General features: G+C 40.3%; 2 protein-coding genes across 2 annotated transcripts; both read right to left on the bottom strand.

The window, feature by feature from the left end:
- Positions 1-615: 615 nt before the first annotated feature.
- Positions 616-7,886, bottom strand: cpb1 (carboxypeptidase B1 (tissue)). Its single transcript, XM_037694116.1, has 11 exons — positions 7,747-7,886; positions 6,887-6,962; positions 6,518-6,642; positions 6,348-6,447; positions 6,148-6,249; positions 5,960-6,064; positions 5,757-5,867; positions 5,586-5,676; positions 4,932-5,134; positions 1,173-1,257; positions 616-954 (listed from the first exon to the last, which is right to left on the bottom strand). The coding sequence occupies exons 1-11, from the start codon at positions 7,809-7,811 to the stop codon at positions 767-769; spliced, it is 1,251 nt and encodes a 416-aa protein (XP_037550044.1). The 5' UTR covers positions 7,812-7,886; the 3' UTR covers positions 616-766.
- A 4,553-nt stretch (positions 7,887-12,439) lies between these two features.
- LOC119426883 (type-1A angiotensin II receptor-like) lies at positions 12,440-17,225 on the bottom strand. The gene is made up of 2 exons (XM_037694469.1): positions 17,158-17,225; positions 12,440-13,656 (listed from the first exon to the last, which is right to left on the bottom strand). Exon 2 carries the CDS (start codon positions 13,529-13,531, stop codon positions 12,440-12,442), a length of 1,092 nt encoding a protein of 363 aa, XP_037550397.1. The 5' UTR covers positions 13,532-13,656; positions 17,158-17,225.
- Between the last annotated feature and the right edge of the window lie 1,445 nt (positions 17,226-18,670).

Here is an 18,670-nt window from a genome sequence, read left to right as displayed (position 1 = left end):
TTACAGCTCTGGCGGCGGATGGTACGCATTCTTTCAAGGCCTTTCGGTTTTAGAGGTCTTTTTAGGGATCAAGTGTTATATCAGAACTTTTAAAGCCTTCCAAGGTAAAGGAAGCAGAGGTAATTTATTCTGAGTGTTTTCAAATTAATATGCGTTTTAATTCGGCTGCTCTGCTGCCAAGACACGATGAAACTACAATAAAAATGAACCCACAAAGGTTTACTGAATATCTCAAAAACTACATTTTGCACCTTAATTTTTTCGTGCCATCGGAGTTACGTCTCCCGCCGATCGTGGCTCTTTTATCACCACACAAATGCTTGGCAGAGAAGACGCTGCCGAGGAGAGCTCTGTGGTTGATGCATACTGCTGAAATCCTCAAAGACAAATCAGACAAAGCACGCACACACACATCTAAAACCTTCCTCTTCTGGAATGGAGCCGGTACCATCATGCTTTAATACAGACGAGAAGAAATAAAATGTAGCTTTTCCTAAATTTCTCTGGCATTTTAACAACAGGTCTAACAACATTGTTGTTGTCTTTGTTAGAGAGCTTTGTGTATCAAACATAATATCATGACATGCACATAAAAACAGATTCAGCATGTGGGGATGGATCATTGATTTTATTGTTTGCACTCATTTTGACATTCTGTCAAACGCAGTGAGAAAACATGGCGGGAGGCGCTCGTATCCATGGTTACGGGCAGAGGATGGCTGGAAAGGCTGGGGGCTGGTGCAGAGGCAGGGGTCTTGGCTGCTCCCTAATAGAGGTTCTTCTGCACGTAGGCGGTGATGTACTTGACGGCAAGCATAGTCTCCTCGCATGTGGGTTTGATCTGGGACTCGGGCAGCAGGAAGCCGTAACGACCGGTGTCACGCAACTCAAAGGTGTAGGAATATTTCACCCCCAGGTCGTAGGCCCAGTCATCAGAGCCTCCTGCAGCAGGGTCTGAGGGCAAAAGAGCAGAGAGGGAGGGTCATTCAGAGCAGCAGGGCAGTCTTTTTTACACATCCACTGCCTTGATTGATCATCTTTAGTTCTGTATCTAGAGGGTTTGAAATCGTAGAGGAGATCTGTGCATCACAAACACATCAAGCGCAAATAGACTGTCAAACACACCATTGTTATCCAAGGACCAACAGAGATGCAATATTTGCTTTACTCACAGATAGTAGTAGCTCCAGGTCCACTGGTGTAGGGAGTGCCATACAGACTCCGCAGAGCAGAACTCGCTCCCTCAGCAACCTCCAGCTTCAATACATGGAGGAAACAGAAAATTAAAATGTTTTAGGCTAATTTGGGGGAAATCTAAATACAGTAGTCCCTCGCTACTTCACGTTTCGACTTTTGCGGACGGGCTTTTTTGAGGTTTTTCAAAGTAAGATTGTACACGACGCACAATTGCCAACTTTAATATTACTCACGTGATTAGGACAGTAGGGGATACAGTAAAAAGTTAACCAAAAAAAGCTTCGGACAGGCGTCACCATTTTGTAGTTTTCTCTCAACAAGCCTATACTGTATCGCCAGCCAAAAGGACTACATTACCCAGAAGCCAACAGTGCTTCCAGCCGTTGCTTTCTGCTGAAACGGAGGGAAAGTTTTCATCCGATCTGAAAAAGTTCGATCCATATTCATAGTGACTTCGGTGCCCAGTGGATGCAGAGAGCCGTACAGAGCTGACTGGGAACTGGACCAGAACTGGACTTCCAGTATCATCGGTCAATGTGAGTGCTGCTTTCCCACCCAGGGCTTCTCTCGAGTGGGGAGGCGTCACTTGGAGTTTTGGTGTTTTCTCCGGTGCTCACCGGGACTTTTTTCATCTGGATTTGGACTTTATCGGGACCATTGTGTGGTTTTGTTTGCAGTACGTAGCTTCTGTGCAGTATATATATATATATATGCATGTTGTTAAAATTATGTAGGTTTAAGAGTTTAGAACATTGTGGGCTTTGTCACTGCAGGATAGATCTGCCGAACTGGAAACGAGCCAGACTGGAACTGAGCTCCTGTGTTCTGCAGAGCTGGTGAGTAAAATTTTGTAGTACTGTGCAGTACATATATGTATGTCGTTAAAAGTGCGTAGGTTTAAGAGTTTAGAACATTGCAAGAGTGTGGGAAGGGTTTCTAAAGCCTTAAAATCTATTTTTTGATTCAACCTTTATTTATACAGGCTAGTCTCATTGAGCCAGGGAGACTCATTTACAAGAGGGATATATAAATGCTAAAATAAATATAACATTCCTACTTCGCAGTTTTTCACTTATTGCGGGGGTTTGTGGTCTGGAACGTAACCCCCGTGATAAACAAGGGACTACTGTAGTGTCAGTAACAAAACATAGTTCTAGGTCAGTCAGCATAAATTTTGCATCTAATAATGGAGAAAATAGAAAAAAAATTAGTGTACAAACAGAAAAAAGTCTTTAAAACATGTACAAACATGTATATATTTGTTTTAATATTTTAAAAACAACAAAATGAATGAGACTGGTCAAAAAGCTCCAATTTTGTCTCATCAGTCCCAGAAACTTCTCCCAGAAAGTCCAGGGATTGTTAATATGTGTTTTGGTGGATGTTTTTGTTTTTACCTTCCTCTTGTACCATAAAGTCCATTATGATTCACAAAGAGATAGACGGTGTGCTCAGAAAATGACATAAGTAGACCTTTGAAGTTCAACTTGAATGATTTTAGTTGGTTCCATTGGTAATTTTCTATCTTTTGCACCATCGAAGCAAGTTGGGGTTGCATTTTTTCTTGCGTCCATGTTCTGGGAGCTTGACCACAGAGCCATGAATTTTGTACTTTTTAACAGAACAGGCAGTTGTGGTTAGAGAATCATGAAGCTGCTTGGAGAGGGTTTTGTAGCCTTTATCTTTAACATGGATCTAAAGTCGTACAAACAGGATTGCAGAAAAATACACATAACTCCATTAAACTGAATCACTTTTCACACGAAAGTTACCAACAAGTTTATCTGTCTGCACGTTTTTTCCCCTTCTGCATCGAACATCTGTTGAACTTGATCAAACAATTTTTTATTATTATTACAAAACAAAAAATCCAACAAAATGCTTCAGGGAAGATTGCAGGAGGAAATGAAACCCCCAGAGAAATGCACTGGCAGGAAATGAATTTTCTAAGGTCACGTATGAGCTATGTCGGATCCCTGCGGTTCTTTTGTTCTGTAAAGTGTCTGCAGAGAGCCTTAAAATCCCAGGCGAGCCGTAGAGAGGGCAGAGGTGTGTGATCTGCCTCGGTTTAGTGCAAAAACCTCGAGTACAAGGGGGTGTGAGTGTTAACTGTGTAGCCCCCCGGACACCCCAGTGAGAGGTAAAAGAGCTATGGCATGTGAGCCATGTGAGTCAATGATTTGTAGCAGCTAAAAGTGGCCTATAGATAAGAGTCACACAATAAGGGGGCTCGGAAGACTTCGAGCTTAAATGTACTCAGTGCAAAGTCGTGAAGTCCGATAAAATCAAAATCACAAGATATCCAAAATCTACAGGTTGTTTTTCTCTTATTGGTGGCTTATATGTCATTAAATTACAAATTTGTGAACCGCTGCCCCTTACTACCATATTTTTTGCTGTATAAGTCGCGTTTTTTTGTTGTTGCATATATTAGCATGCCTGAGACTTATATAGTGAAGCGACTTATTTATGTTTTCCCCCCATATTTATAACCCAATTTTTGGCTGAGATCTGACGATTTCATTTATTCAGACATGGAAAATATTGAACACTACCATTTTCAGCCGCTAGAGGGCCCTTGACTAATATGGCAAGCCAATTGGTTCATTAATAGGTAAAAGTGGCTATTAATAATAAAATAAAATAAAATCTTGTTAAAGTCCTCCTGTGCACGCTCCCGCGGCCACCATTTGGCAGCCAATTGATTTTTGGCACAGCACCGGCACACGTTTCTGGGTTGTCAGTGGTGAGGCGTAACAAACACGACACGTCAGCGGTGACGCTTAATAGATGCGACTTATATGGCGAAGCAATGTCTTTATGTTTTTTCCACTTTATTAGACATATTTGGACTGAAGCGACTTATACGGCGGTGCGACGTTTACGGAGGCAAGTACAGTATATGCTTTTGTTTACATGGAATCAGCCAAAGTACATGAAAACTGGTGATGCCAGTGGAAGTACTGTTAGGTGCAGAAAAGTTCAACCGTTTTTATATATGGGTACATATTTATGGGGACCGAGATGGTGTAGAGGCAGGGCAGCCGGCTTGGGATCCGAAAGTCCCAGGTTCAATCCCTAGTCACTGCATACCGCGTGGTGTCTCTGGGCAGCACACCCCATCCCCAAAATGCCCCCTGGGTGCCCTCAATAGCTGCCCACTGCACCACCTGGTGGTGGATGGGTTAAATGCAGAGACTAATTTCGTCATTGTATGGAAACATACAGTGATGACATTATTATTTATTATTATATTTAGGTTCATATTAGTTGATTAAAGTATACCAATCAAGTTTTAAAACAATTTAAGTAGAAACTGGCCTAAAATCAAGAATATTTCAGTCTGAAATTTGCTGTCATTTCTCATAATTTTCCAGCACTGCTTCTCGATTCCATGCCTTTCTAACTTCACCATGTTTGATTACCTACACAGATTATAGCCAGACCAGATTATAGCCATTAAGTCATTCACATGACTCAAGCTTATTTGTAGTTTTTGGTGAAAACAGGTTTTGTTTACATTGAGTGCATACCCACATTTCTGAATTGCATATAAAATATTTAGAAAACTACCAGAACAAACTATTTTAAAGTGTTGCAGGTTTGCCTCCCAGCCTTTCTGTGTGGACTTTACATGTTCTCCCCAGGCATGCATGAGTTTTCTGATGTGAGTTTGTCTTACTCTAAGATTACTTGGATTAAAAAGTGTGTTCCACATTGAAGTTTCGACTCACCAGCTCACTGTGGTCTGCAGCCAGCCCATATTTGTAGGAGTAAGGGAAGAGCAGCAGCTGAGAGTAGGAGTGCATGGTGATGTAGGCCTTCATGATGGACTTGTTCCTGCGGATGAAGTCAGCCACGTTCTTCACCTCAATCTCAGACTCAGGAGAGTAGCCACAGAAGGTGTCGCTGCAGGGATTACTGGAGGCTCCAAGGGCTGCCGTGATAATTTAGAGGATCGTTTATATTACGAAGGCGGTAAGAATGACTGACATTTTATGATGAGTTGTTAAAGTTAAAAGAAGCAGAGCACGAGCTATAAGCTAAACAAGCAAAATGTTAGCTAAAATATTAAAGCGCTAAAAAGCTAGCCAAAACGCAAAAGAAATTATCTCTCTATTTGATTAATTGCTTTCCTAATGTTAACAACATGAGATACATTTTTACCCCTCATCCATATCGCCCCATCATCAGCATATAATGCTGATTTGATACATCAGAAACGCTGTATCGGCTTTATTCAGCATTATGCCTAAAAGTTCCTTTTTAAAATCCAGCTTAGTGGACAGCAAGGCAAAAGAAAAGAAAAGCAAACACAAGATTTAATAAAAGATGTCAACGTTGCAGAGTGGCTACATTTGAAGAGTTTGCGTTCAGACTCTACTTACTGCACCATCCAGCGTCAAAGTTCCTGTTGGGGTCGGCTCCAAAGCAACTTGATCCAGATCTTGTGGAACGAGTCTTCCTCCACATCCTGTTCTAAAGTTGCCAAGAGAACGAAATGCACGTTGTAAATCAACAGTGCGCACAAACTCGTGCTTTAATAGACCGTAACATACGTTGGTGTGAGTGTACACGTAGCCGTCGATGTTGAAGACGGGCAGAACATAGACGTCCATCTGGTCGAGCAGACTGGTCATCTGAGAGTCACTGCCGTAAGTGGACAGAGCCTGAGTCGCATGGAGAAAACAAGAAAATCAATCTAATAATATTAGTAAAAGTTGCTAAATAAAAGTGTTTATAAAGCGGAGTTTTTTGTTACCTCTTTGACAAACCACTGGCAGAAAGCAGGAGAGATCCACTCCCTGGCATGGATACCACAGTCCATGAAGATGGCAGGTTTAGCAGAGCTGGATGTCTTTCCAAGCTTTAGTATTTAAATAGATTTGCTCAATAAAACTAGAGTTCCTGAACAGGTGGGACTGATATTTGCATCAAAGCTTGAATTACCTTCAGGACAGTCATAGGGCGACCCTCATACGTGTTTCCAATCACCTGCTTGCTGACCAGATTAGGGTTGGAGGAGGAAATGGAGTTGATCCAGTTTTGGATCTTAAAAAAAATAATAAAAAAGCTTGATCAATATGTTAATTCATTAGAGATGGACCTTTTCAGGACTGAAATGAGGATAGATGTTCTTCCACGCTTACGTCACTCCAGGTGTTGTACTTCGTGTAACTGTGAGCTCTGGGTGTCCGTCCACTGTCAGCCTGGCCTTTAATGACAGCCTCAACATCCTCAATAAGAACCCTGGAAAACAGTGTCATTATTTTAATAATAAAAATGAAAATAGCTTTTATTTTGAATATTTGGGACTTACTCATGCTCTACGTCGCTCTGCCCCAACATGGTGAACACTATGTCAAGGTACTGGGCTGGTATGTGGATGTCCACATCGATGTCGATGGTCACCTGTTCAGCGCTCTCAGGGCTCCACATGTCGACCTGCAGATGGCACCAAAGTCCAATGAAAATTCAAAGATGTGAACCCTTTAATAAGCTTCCATAATGATAAAGGATGGATTTAAAGAACAAAAGAAGAAAGACACCAGATGAGATTAACTTAAACAAGTTTCTTAAATTCATAAAAGTAGGTCAAAAGTCACCACTTGCACTATTAGAAAACCCACTAAACCCCTTCAATCAGGGAAGGTAACACTGTTAGGCGAGTATGAAGGTAAATAAGTACGTCAATGCTGTTAGCCAGCTCCTTGATGAAGATCACATGTTCATTCAGCTTTGGCTTCAGTCTCAAGACTTTATCTCTGCAGAGAAAGAGAGAGAGAAAGAAAAGTTATAAATACAATAAAGCATCAAAACATGCTCTTCTGACTACAAGTTACCTGGTGAGTTCATTTAATTATGAACACATTTTTGGACTGCATCAAAAATATTTCATTTTATGCTTTTTACCCTAAAATACATCCAAACCTTTGCAGACTTTTAGCATTTTCCACAGATCTGATTAAAGACATGCTATCAAATTGTATATTTGCTGCTAAAAAACAGGCCAAAAGATCCAATTAAAAAGTAGGTTTTTGGTAAGATTTATCTATAAGTTGTGCAGATACAACAATGGCTCATCCCTTGAGTTTTTGTGTGTTTATAAGGGCTCAGAAAAGCAAACAAATTATTAAATTAAATAAAATCTTATGTACAAGTCAGATTAGACTATTGACCAAACGAAAAAAGAGATTTTTTTTTTTTTGACAACCTTTAGAAAAGCCTGTATTTTTCAAGATGTGTGTGTAGAACTTGCAGGAACGTTTTCTCTCTTTTTAAGTTAAACTAATAATAAAAAATGTGTCGGAACTTTTTTAACAGAGCTGAACCTACAATATTGAGAGTGCACGAGAAGTATTTAAAAAGAATGCAAACTTCCATCTTATCCACATATTTGGAAAGATTCAATATAATTTGTTTTAGAATGGGGAAAAAATTTTTCAAAGCCATATAGTACAGCGCAAAAACTTCTGTCACTTTGATAGTCTCAGTATTACCAACGATTGTCAAAATAAGCCCTCTTTTTTAATAAAATGAAAAATTTACCCCTCAAAGTGAGTAACATCAGCCAGAGCAACCGCCACCAGTCCGAAAATCAATAGGAGCTTCATGTTGGCAGTAAAGTTGACCTTGTCTGCGAGCAGCACTTATAAGCACAGCCTTTCTCTAATCCACCAATCCTCTTCTGTGCCTTTCTTTGTGCCACGTGGAGGAAAATGAGCCTTCACAATGAAAAGTCAATGATTGATGGATGTTTGTGGAAACTTCAACCAAGGTTACTCTCCATAGCAACATTATCTTTAATCTGAAGTAATATCATTGTGCATGTTTTCATTTGTTTGTTGTTTGCAAATTATCTAATGAAAATTTAATAAAACCCTTACATGTGCATCTACAACTGATTAGCATTTGCTGTCATCACGATTCAAGATGGCCGCCACAGGCACGTGACCTTGGAATGAACAAAAATAGCTTTAATTCAGTCAGTTTTACAAGCTGAAACTTAGTATGGTAGTAGATGAGGCTGATCCCCAACACAGACTCAGAGAACTTCATGTTCATATGAGAACTTTGTATAAAACGTTGGCACTAACTGTTAAAGTCAACCCTGTCTGTCTCTCTATTGGCATAATACGTTATGAGCCAGTGGGTGAATTTTCATGAAACTCAAAAAAAAAAAGAAGTTACTGGATGGATGCATATGCTAATTAGCTTTTCAGGTTAACCTGATTCAAGATGACAGTCACAACTAATCAACCTAAAAAAAGTTGACATTTCAGTCGGTACTACATATATTGCACAAATATAGTCTAGTAGTAGCTAAGGGTCATCTCTAACATACTTTTAGCCCAAACTGAACATGTCTGAGTTCTTGGAGAAGATGTTTGCCAGGCAAAATAGTACACATTCTTTCAAGAAATGCTAATTTCAAGGTTAATTTTAATCATTATAATATTTAGTTGCATATATTCTTCTGTCACTTTTGAACTAGTTTCCACATTTGTGCAACAATCACTGCATTTTTTTTTATAACTTCTGACTCTCTCTGAGACCTGTTTGAGGAACTCTTAACCAGTCGAGAAGATTTCAACGATACTTTCACATAAACATTAGAAGAAAAAACTCCCAATTTTCACGGCTTACTTGTGAATTTTTAGTTTAATATTTGGTGAGTTTACAACGAAATAATAAATAGAATAAAAAAATTAAACCATGAGGTGCACAACTGACTTAAATGGTTACACATTTTCTTTTTTTTTTTTTAGCAAACCATTTTTAAGCTAACGTAAAAAATTTTGGAACAAGACACTTGACTCAACAGTATTTTTCAATTACTTGGTGTTTAAGTACATTTTCTTTCTGTTCATCATGTTTTAATTGATACGTCCATAGCCAGACTTACTATTTCAGAGGTGACTCCTGGACAGAGGAGTGAAGAAATCTGAAGCTGACAGACAAACAATGTTAATAAGTTGGTAAGTTGCTTTAATTTGTTTTTTCATTCATTCAACCTTTATTTAGACAGGTAAATCCCATTGAGCCTCGAGGACTCATTTACAAGAGAGACCTGATTTCAACAAAGAATGATGACAACAATGGACAACAGCGACAACAATAGACAAATGTAAGAAGGCATACAGATTTTTTTTTTTTTTACAAATAAGATGGCAAAATAAGTAACAAAAACAGCTAGATTATAAGGCGAATGTAGAAAACTAAAAACAAGAACATGTCTTCATTAGTCCTTGCCAGGAGTCCAACAGATTTTTAAAGCCACTTAGAGAGGTCAAGGTCGAGAGCTTCAGGTCTTTTTGTAAGATATTCCAGGAAACAGGAGCGGAGTAGGAGAAGCCCTTTTGCCAAGTTCAGTCCGCAATGAGGGAACACTGCAGGTAATAATGTCCTGAGAGCGCACGCTGTAGCTGCACTCACGCAGAGACGTGTAGGAGGAGATGTATGAAGGCACCAGACCAAGAAGTGATTTAAATATGAAAATGTACCAGTGAGAGAGTCTGCGTGAAGTTAATGGTAACCAGTTAACCAGTGAATACAGGGTGCAGTGGTGGGTACGATAACCATAGCCAGTTATGAATGTTAATGCATCATGATAGACAGCATCCAACATCTGCAGGGTGCTTGTAGGAGCGTTCATGTAAATAATGTCACCGTAATCAATGGAGGGAAGGAAAGTCGCAGTTACAAGGTGTTTCCTAGCATTCAAAGTTAAACAAGATCTGTTTCTGAAAAAGAAACCTAGTTTAACTTTCAGTTTCTTTACTAGGTTTTCCACATGGAGCTTAAAATATTGAGCTTGTAAATATTTTATACAGATTTGAGTGTTTGGTAACTCTATCTTGGCCCTCCTGGTGGTAGAAGTTACGTTTAAATTAGTTGCTAAGAGTTTCTAAACAAATGAAGCTGTAGTCAAACAGTTACTTGAATTATTACCTCTACTAAGGAGGTTGTGTCTTCAGTAGCACTGGTTTGTCTGTCTGTCTCTCTGTCTCTCTGTGTCTGTGTGATGTGTCCCTGTGTCAATTATATATGTTAATATTTTTGTGAGATATCCCAGGTTCATATCCCGGACGAGCCCCCAAATATGTTCCAGTCCTGATATGTTTACAAGTAAATGGCAGGATGCACGACATACGAAGCCCAGACAATTGTAATTTAAACAAAACTTTAAGCACAAATCACTGAACAAAACAGCAAACTGGGAGCCCTGGCTAAAATAAACAAAAAGAGGGAGAAGCCCTGAGTCAGCCAGCAGTTGACCGTCATATTTGGGCCGCTCCCCTCGCCTAAAGTCCAAGGACTAACCCTATAACCAAAAACTGTAAAGACAATGATGGCTGGTAACTCCCAGTCACAACAAAAATCAGCTCACCAAGATCAGCGAAGCCAACAATCATCAGATCCATGTCTCTCCTCTGGCCTCCCTCACTCGTCCAGCAGGCAGAGCTAGAGTCTTTTAAGCCTCTTCCAGCCAATCACCTGTCTAGAGAGAACAAATGAATTAATTAGGTACTCCCTGACATAACTGACACAGGGACACATCACTGTCTGTCTGTCTGTCTGTCTGTCTGTCTACCTGTTTGTGTACAAGATTACTCAAAAAGTTATGAACGGACTTTCACAACGTTTTCAGAAAATGTTGAGGTTGTAACAAAGAACAGATTATTACATTTTGGCGGTGATCTGGATCACCATACAGACCAAGGAATTATTTTAAAGGATTCTTGTCTGTTTGTGCACAAGCTGTTTCTACATGAGTGGCCCTAGGGTCTTGGTGGAGTTGTGCACGCTCTAGTGCTTCTACTTTTGTGGTGTGTTTGAACAAACTCATTCTGTAACATGTTGTATCTGATCACAGTTGAGCAATATAAATCTATCCTCAAATATAAATATGTGCATGTGAAATAACTTTTGAATTGGACAAGTAAGTGAGTTAATTTTTTTTTATTTTATTGGCTTTAAAAAAACAGCACCTCCACACAGGAGAGAAATCATACTTCTGCGATGTGTTCGGGAACAGATTCAGGCATGTAGCATCTTTCAAATGTTACCAACGTTAAAGAAAAAGCTTAACATGTGGAACTGGGGCAAGAAAAGTCTCTGTTTCTCCATCAGCTCATCAAGTATTTAATGCATCAAATTTACAACACATATTACGCTAATATTGCTGCCTTTTTAAACAGTGTGCTTATAAATAAAACCATTTGTGCACCAACTGAATACAAGTATTTAAATAAGTTATGGGAGCTTCTCTCAATCATAATGATCGTCATGGTTGTAAAGTTATCAATTATTAAAAGCGCAACAATTAACATTTTATCAAATAGATAACCTGTTAAAGTCTTTGACCACAAGGATACAATATTCTTTATTTGAAACTCCAGCTTGAAAAGCGGCTGGCGATATGCTTTCATTCAAGGAATGCTACTTACTGTTAGATATTTTAGTAAAAACTAATAAGGATACTTTGCTCCTTTTTAAGGCAATAATAAATCAACTCATGGCTGATATTTTTAACTTTTATTTGTATTTTTTAATATTCAAAAAAACCGTACAGTTACAAAGTAAAAAAATACAGTATATCAACACTTTTAAATACCACATAGACAAATATCACCAATAGGGGAGTTTATGTGCCCTAATTTTTTACTCCCAGACACATATACATGTTCACAACGACTTGAAAATACCACATATAATACAGGCACTAGTTATCGCAGTCTGATATGTTACAGATGTAAATGCACACAACACTCTGTTACAGGTTTTTATGTTTCCTTTTCATGCAACTGCTGGAAAAAACAGAGGTGTACTTGATCACTGTTCAATCCGGTACGAACTGCTGAGCACACAAAACTGAACAATACATTACCCCACGATGCTGACAAAATCCTGCACAACATCTTTTACAACATATATAATGGGATAATTAACATTTATCTTTACAGGATATTTTTCAAGCAGGTAGATTGTCTTCCTTTATGATGGAGTGATATTGGCATACTTATCACAGCCCAAGATTTTACAGCATGTTATGAGACATATCATGTTCGTGATCATCCTTTGGTCTCACAGAGGCCCCCCTGAATACCACACGTTTACCATTCTAAAAGCTTCAGTGCTTGTTGGGGTTTTAAATATGTGGAAAGTCTACATTTCAAGCCTCCTGACCAAAACCAAAAGGAGAAACTGTACCTGGTTTCTTTCCTGGTTTCAGTTTTAGTCACTTAACATCACAGGAAGTGTTACTTTTGACTGTAAGGCTCAGTGCTTCAGTGGCACGGAAGGAGAGGGCGCTCATCTTGGAGCTGATGCTTGGGTGAGCCCTCGTGCCTCTACTTGAGGAGCAGCGCAGAAGACGCATCAAGTTTTTGCGATAGCTGTTCCCCACAAAGCTGTACACGATTGGGTTGACGCAGCTGTTGAAGAAGGCGATGCAAATGGTGAAGGGCATGGCGGTGTCGATGATTTCCACGAGGGTGCAGTGCTTCCCAGGTATGAGCTGAGTGAGCAGCTGCATGAAGTGGAACACCTGATGGGGCACCCAGCACAAGAAGAAGGCCAGGACAGCTGCTGCAAGCATGCGCAGCACCTCATCGTCCCGGGTACGAGACGTCTTCTGGATGTGCTTCGACCTCAAGAGCGCTCGCCCAATCAGGCAGTAACAAGTGATGATGATGATGAACGGTATCAGAAAACCCAGCAGGCTTTTCATAAGGTTGATAGCCAGAAGGAGAAGTTTCAGCTTTTCCACGTGCTCTTTTGATGGGTGCAGGATCCCACACACAGTTTTTTCAGAGTCTTTGATGTTGTAGACATCCCTGGTCATGGCCGTGGGCACACTGAGCATTAATGAGAAAAGCCAGATCAGCACACAAGTGATGCGTGCGTACAGCACGGTGCGAAAGCGCCGTGATTGCACCGGGTGCACAATGGCCAGGTAACGGTCCATGCTGAGCGCTGTGAGGAAAAAGATGCTGGTGTAGAGGTTGAAAATGATCAGTCCTGCACTGGTTTTACACAAAAACCCCCCAAAGGGCCAATGATACCCCGTGGCAGTGAATGTCACCCACATTGGGAGAGTGATGAGAAAAGTGAGGTCAGACACAGCAAGATTAAAAACAAAAATGTTGGCCACCGTTTTGAGCTTCATGTAGCAGTAGATGACGGCCACCACCATGCTGTTTCCGATGATGCCGATGACAAAGTTGCAGCTGTACACGACGGGCACCAGGGTGAAGATGATCTCGTGATTCCCCGACATGCCACATGACAGATTTATCCCTTCTGTCATTCCCACAGTTAGGTTCTGCATCTTCTCTTTTTAGTGCCAAATCCTAGGACTTTTAAGCTGGGAGGGTGGGGAGGGGGGGGGGACCCTGTCAGCAGGGTGCGTCTGCGGTGACTGATACAGGCCTTGGGCGAGGGCCTCAGCGAGTCCTATAAAAGAAACAGAAGAAAAAATGTCACAGACTGTCTGGGAGAGGAGCCGTCATTACTGCTGGCATGGCCCATAAACGCTAATCCACACGAGCACCCATGAAAGTGCTCACCCAACACCAGCTCATTAAAGACCTGCACATTAAAGCCATCCTGAAGCTTTGTGTTATTTCTGTAAATGAAGAAGCCATGAAAAACAGATGTTGCATGTTATTCAATATTACAAAAACGACCTTTGAAAGATCGTTATTCAGTCGGTCTGCTTCCTCTAAATTGTCCCTCGGCTAATGAACGGCAAGAATAAAAGTGTTTATCAAAAATGCCCCGTCCATCTGGGTGGACTGACAGCGCCCAGAAGAACATTTATTCATGCTTGGTGTTATGACCTGTGTTAATTGAGGCTGCATGGCAAAGTGCAAGCTCGAATAACAACACCATTAAATGCAGAGGAAGGAGGGAGTCGGAGAGCTTCCAGGCTCCAGTCACAGTAAAAGACATGTCACGTTTGAAACCCTTTGCGTGCAGAGATACACTGTACCCAGCATGAGAACTTCTAATCAGCGCACACCTAAACAAACAGGACGGTAGGGATTCGGCTCTGTGGAAACTTCTCTGTGTGAGAAAATCAAACCTGCATGTTGCCTCAGGGCGTTTTTTTTTTTTTTTGCTTCATTTATACGAGCAGAATGTCACATGGTTGTAAAAAAACAACTCCTCCTCTTTTGTTGATAGTCTCTGTGTCTAATAAAATAGCTTCATGGGTGTCATTAGTGGAATTGAAGTAATAATATTAACATAAGCCTTGTGTGTGTAACATTTTAACTAGAAAGACAATTTATGTTACTAATTATTCGCAACTATGTTTGTGGATCCATTAAACCAACCAGATGTGAAGGGAAGTTTAAAGTTTAGAACTTAAAAAGCAGGTAAACAAGCACAATGGTGCTATAATAATTTAAATAGATTAATGGTACAAAATAAACTCTATCTGATGAAAACATTAAAAACAGAAGACAAGACACTGAATGGTATTTAGCGTGACTAAACTGAGTGCAGTTCTTGCCACAAGATGGCACCCTAGCAATATGATTTTATCCAGATTTAACAGCTGCCTCAGTGGAAAAAAACATGAGAAAATGAGAAAAATGTCCTGATACATCCAGCAAAATTAGCATTGTTAATGTAAACATAACTTTATTTAGGCAGATGGAAAATTTTCTGCAGAAATCCAGTTGAAAACCTCCCACAGGATGAATTCCCACCGCCCTCTAATTGGCGTTAATACCTCCTAAGCAGTGGCGTGGAACTATTTTATCTCTGATTGCAGGATCTCTTCATTTTCCACCAGCTTTCGGTGGCCGAGCTCTTTGTGCGCTAAAGCAACAGCCATATCGATTGCAGGTGTGAGGGTTGGTAAGCGTGGAATTAGTGCAGGTGCCAAATAAAATATCTCTACTTGGACGGTCACCAGCGTCTCTGCAAAGCAGTGGTTCCAATGTGATTCACATTATCTTTAACGATTAGAGCAGTGGGTTATAAAAGGGGTTTAACACATCCACTAGAATGTATGGATTTTTATCAGCTAACTCAAAATCCAACGCGTAGATGCTTATCCAGGAAAACTGGGATTAACTGATAGTATGCAACTTTTAGCATGACCGGAACAGTTAAGCTCCAGTATTTTTCCATGAGGTCAAGACAGACAGAGAGGGCAGTGGCATATAAACACAGCTAAATATCATTGCAGTGCATATATGCATGTAAGTCCTATCAAATAGGTGAGGTGCCTCAGACAGAAGGTGGATCGGAAGCAGGTTATTAAGTGTTACTGTGCCCAGTGAGCTATAGCTCCGAGTGCGATGGCACATTACTGAATGGCAGCCATAAACCCTGGGTGACCACAGACAGGAAGGTAAACATCTTCTTCGCAAGGCCCGCATGAGCAAGCTGCATCCTCTAAGACAAGACAAAAGACTGCGAGGCTCCATGCTTAAAGCAAACAAAAAGCTGCTCACAATGAACAATAAAATCAGGATTTGGAGGAAGTTTGGGGACATGTTTGCCCTACAGCTCATAGCTGACTTCGAATTGATTCCATAGTTGCAACATTCCACATGTAATCCTATAGCGCGGTTTAAACGCCGCCTCTTCCTACATCAGGTCATGGAATTTAAAAAAAAAAACAATACAATTTGAAGAAAGTTTGAAGCAGTGTTCCCGTCAACTGAGCAATCGGAGGCTCAGCTCTGGAGCACTTCTCTGCTCTGACATGAGCACCACCATCTGGTCACTAAAAGAGAGAGAGAGAGACACTTAAGCTCGCGGCTTGATGGAGTTAATGATTTATACCAGCCCATATTGAAGTGAAGTTCACCTCACTGCACCACCACTGATCATCCTCTCGTTTAAATGCTGTTTCGGCCCAGTTTGGTCAACAGGAAGCTCTGCAACAATGGCCGCTTTCAAATTTTACACCCTTCACTGTTTAACATGTCACAGGACCGTGAATTTATTGCCACTCTCCACTAGCAGTTTTAAAACTGCAAAATTATACGCAATTTCATGTGGGTCGTCACTTCAGCTGCAGAATTGCTACATATTTCTTGTGGCTAAATAAAAATAAATGCACATTTTACAAGACGGCATTATATTGTGGCTGTAACACTTGGAATGTAAATGTCAGAGTGCACAATCTGACTCATGATTGACTCCAGAAGCTATGTCTACAGATGCTGTTTACAAAAGTCTGCTGCCCATGTGACACACTAACCTCTGCATCTGGAGTCATCATTCACTTTATGCACGGCTATGTTTGATTACAGTAACATGACAGATAAGAGATGCATTTCTCACCCACTTATGTTTAGCTGCGATAGCTTATTAGAGGATTATTTCACTGCATGCACATGAAGCTGCTGTTAGAAGCAAAAGAATAAAAAGAGTTGTGACGAAAGCGTAATGTGAAAATGTTTAAATAAGTTTGAAATATTTTCTGCTCAGTCAAAACTGTCTTTCTTCATTTCACCACCTGTTTTCTCTCTAATAAGGCTCTGGATTTCTTTATCCTCATTTTTCCATCCACACTTTGAAATGAAATTCTTCACAAGTTAGGATTTTCAGAAGGCACGAATATATGCATTTTTTTATTTAACAGGAAATGGATCTATGAAACCTTAAATTATATAGATTGCGTAATACAGTTGTGAATTCTTATCACAATTTCATAGCCCATTTTTTTTAAAGGATTCAAAGGATTTCCACGCAACTAACTTGACAGCAACGACAGGCCGTGTTGAGACGGTTGCTAAAACGAGCACGTGTTCTGATTCTGTGCAAACGCTCACTTTAAAGTACAACGTATATATAGTTATAAATCGTTCTGCTTCTGGATTGCGATATATCATTTGAGCAGTTCAAGAAAGGTTTGTGAAATAAAAGCTTTGGATACTTGAAACAAAAAAGTTGATGAGACCCAGTCCTGAGAGTGATGCGGACTCTTACCTGTGGCGTGGACGCTGTTGATGCTTTCAGAGCTGCACAACGATAAGAGACCACCACAGCTGTGTGCCAGTAACTGCCTCTGATTTAACTTAAATCGTGGAGTGAGATGAGCAGGACTACTGCACATACAGCCCCCTCCCCATCCAGCACCCCCCACAAACCCTCCCTTTTCCTCTCTCTCACACACACACAACCAATGATGAATGAATAATACGGCAGCCAGTCACTTATGTTTCTTCCCAGCTCATCTCTATTCAACCAAAGTAAAGTTCTTGCTCAACATCACCTCTCCTTCTTAATGTCTGCCTTCAATCACTTTAATACAATCTAAGAGACACATCTCAGCCTGTTGCACAATCTTATAAGAACGCATCATTAAGTGAAGCCGTTTGATTAGGAAGTTGCAGCCATGCATGCAGTTTGAAATGTTTTCGACCACCTCTTGGCTCCCGCTCGTGTTGTGTCTCATCACAGCAGTCCCCCGGGCCTCGTCCTCTGCTCATCGTGAAAGGAATGGCCAGGTTCTGATTGTGACTGGGCCTGTCATCACGTTGTAATAATAGCTGCCACGAGCAGGCTCTCAGCTCCAGTCGTGTTGCGTTGTTGGGGGCGATCTGAGAGGGGAGGAAGTTGGGATAGGCCGAAAAGCTAGAGTTGGGTTTTCCATTCCTTGCTGGGGATCCTTGGAACATTTCCTCTTTTGAGTATGGGATTCATTATCACAAGTTTTTTTTTAAGGGGTAAAACAATAGGAGTAAACATGGTCTGTTTGTCGTTTTGGAATTTGAGGCAAATATTTTTGTTATTTTTCAAGCCCTTCTGAGGAAAACAACTTCCAAACTGTACTGTGGAAAAGTCTCGTCATGCCCACTTTTTTCTATTTTAATCTAAGGAATCACTTTCATTTAATCACTTAATGTGATCTTGATTAATAATTTTCTACGTATTTTTAAGGCCTTGTAAAAAAAATTATTGTGACTAAGGCTTTTTTTTTTTTTTCACATTTAGTCCTGCTTTACCATTTTTCAGGGAAATCCTTTTGTCAAGCCATCTAACTCTGACTAAATCATTCAGGTATAAACAATATCTTAACTCAAGGGGTGAACCAGTGTTTAGTTGAACCATATCATACAACATTACAGGGAATCAATCTTTGGGTGTGTGTCTGTCACAGAAATTCAGTTTGTTCCAATTGGTTTGACACAAGAATGTTTAAGTACCAACATAACAATTACCAAAGTGTTATTAGTTAAAAACTTGACATACAATCAGCTGAAGTATTGTGCACCACTCATAGATTTTTTTTCCCTGTTTCTTAAAGACATCAAGATACCGTTCATCTGCTGTGGAAAGTTTTCAGACCTGTTGGAGGACACTCATATCAGCAGAAGAGCACTGATCTTACCTTAGATCTTTGTTAATTCCCCTCAATTTTTAAGCACACCCACTGCACATGTTGTAAAGATAATGGGAAGAAACTAACAAGAAAGGCAGCCCAAGTCCAAAGAAAAAC

Source organism: Nematolebias whitei, chromosome 20 (assembly GCF_014905685.2).
Source record: "Nematolebias whitei isolate Nwh7 chromosome 20, NemWhi1, whole genome shotgun sequence".
In the NCBI taxonomy this organism is placed as follows: Eukaryota; Metazoa; Chordata; class Actinopteri; order Cyprinodontiformes; family Rivulidae; genus Nematolebias; species Nematolebias whitei.
Note: the sequence above shows the minus strand (reverse complement) of the source record. Positions and strands in the feature narration are given on the sequence as shown.

Bases quoted from the DNA above. Each gene is read 5' to 3' on its own strand.
- cpb1 (XM_037694116.1), bottom strand. From the start codon at position 7,811: ATGAAGCTCCTATTGATTTTCGGACTGGTGGCGGTTGCTCTGGCTGAT. The intron at 6,448-6,517 runs GTAAGTCCCAAA...ACTGTTTTCCAG, and splicing joins CAGAGCGACGTAGAGCATGA to GGTTCTTATTGAGGATGTTG. The intron at 1,258-4,931 runs GTGAGTCGAAAC...CATGTATTGAAG, and splicing joins CTGCAGACCACAGTGAGCTG to CTGGAGGTTGCTGAGGGAGC.
- LOC119426883 (XM_037694469.1), bottom strand. From the start codon at position 13,531: ATGCAGAACCTAACTGTGGGAATGACAGAAGGGATAAATCTGTCATGT.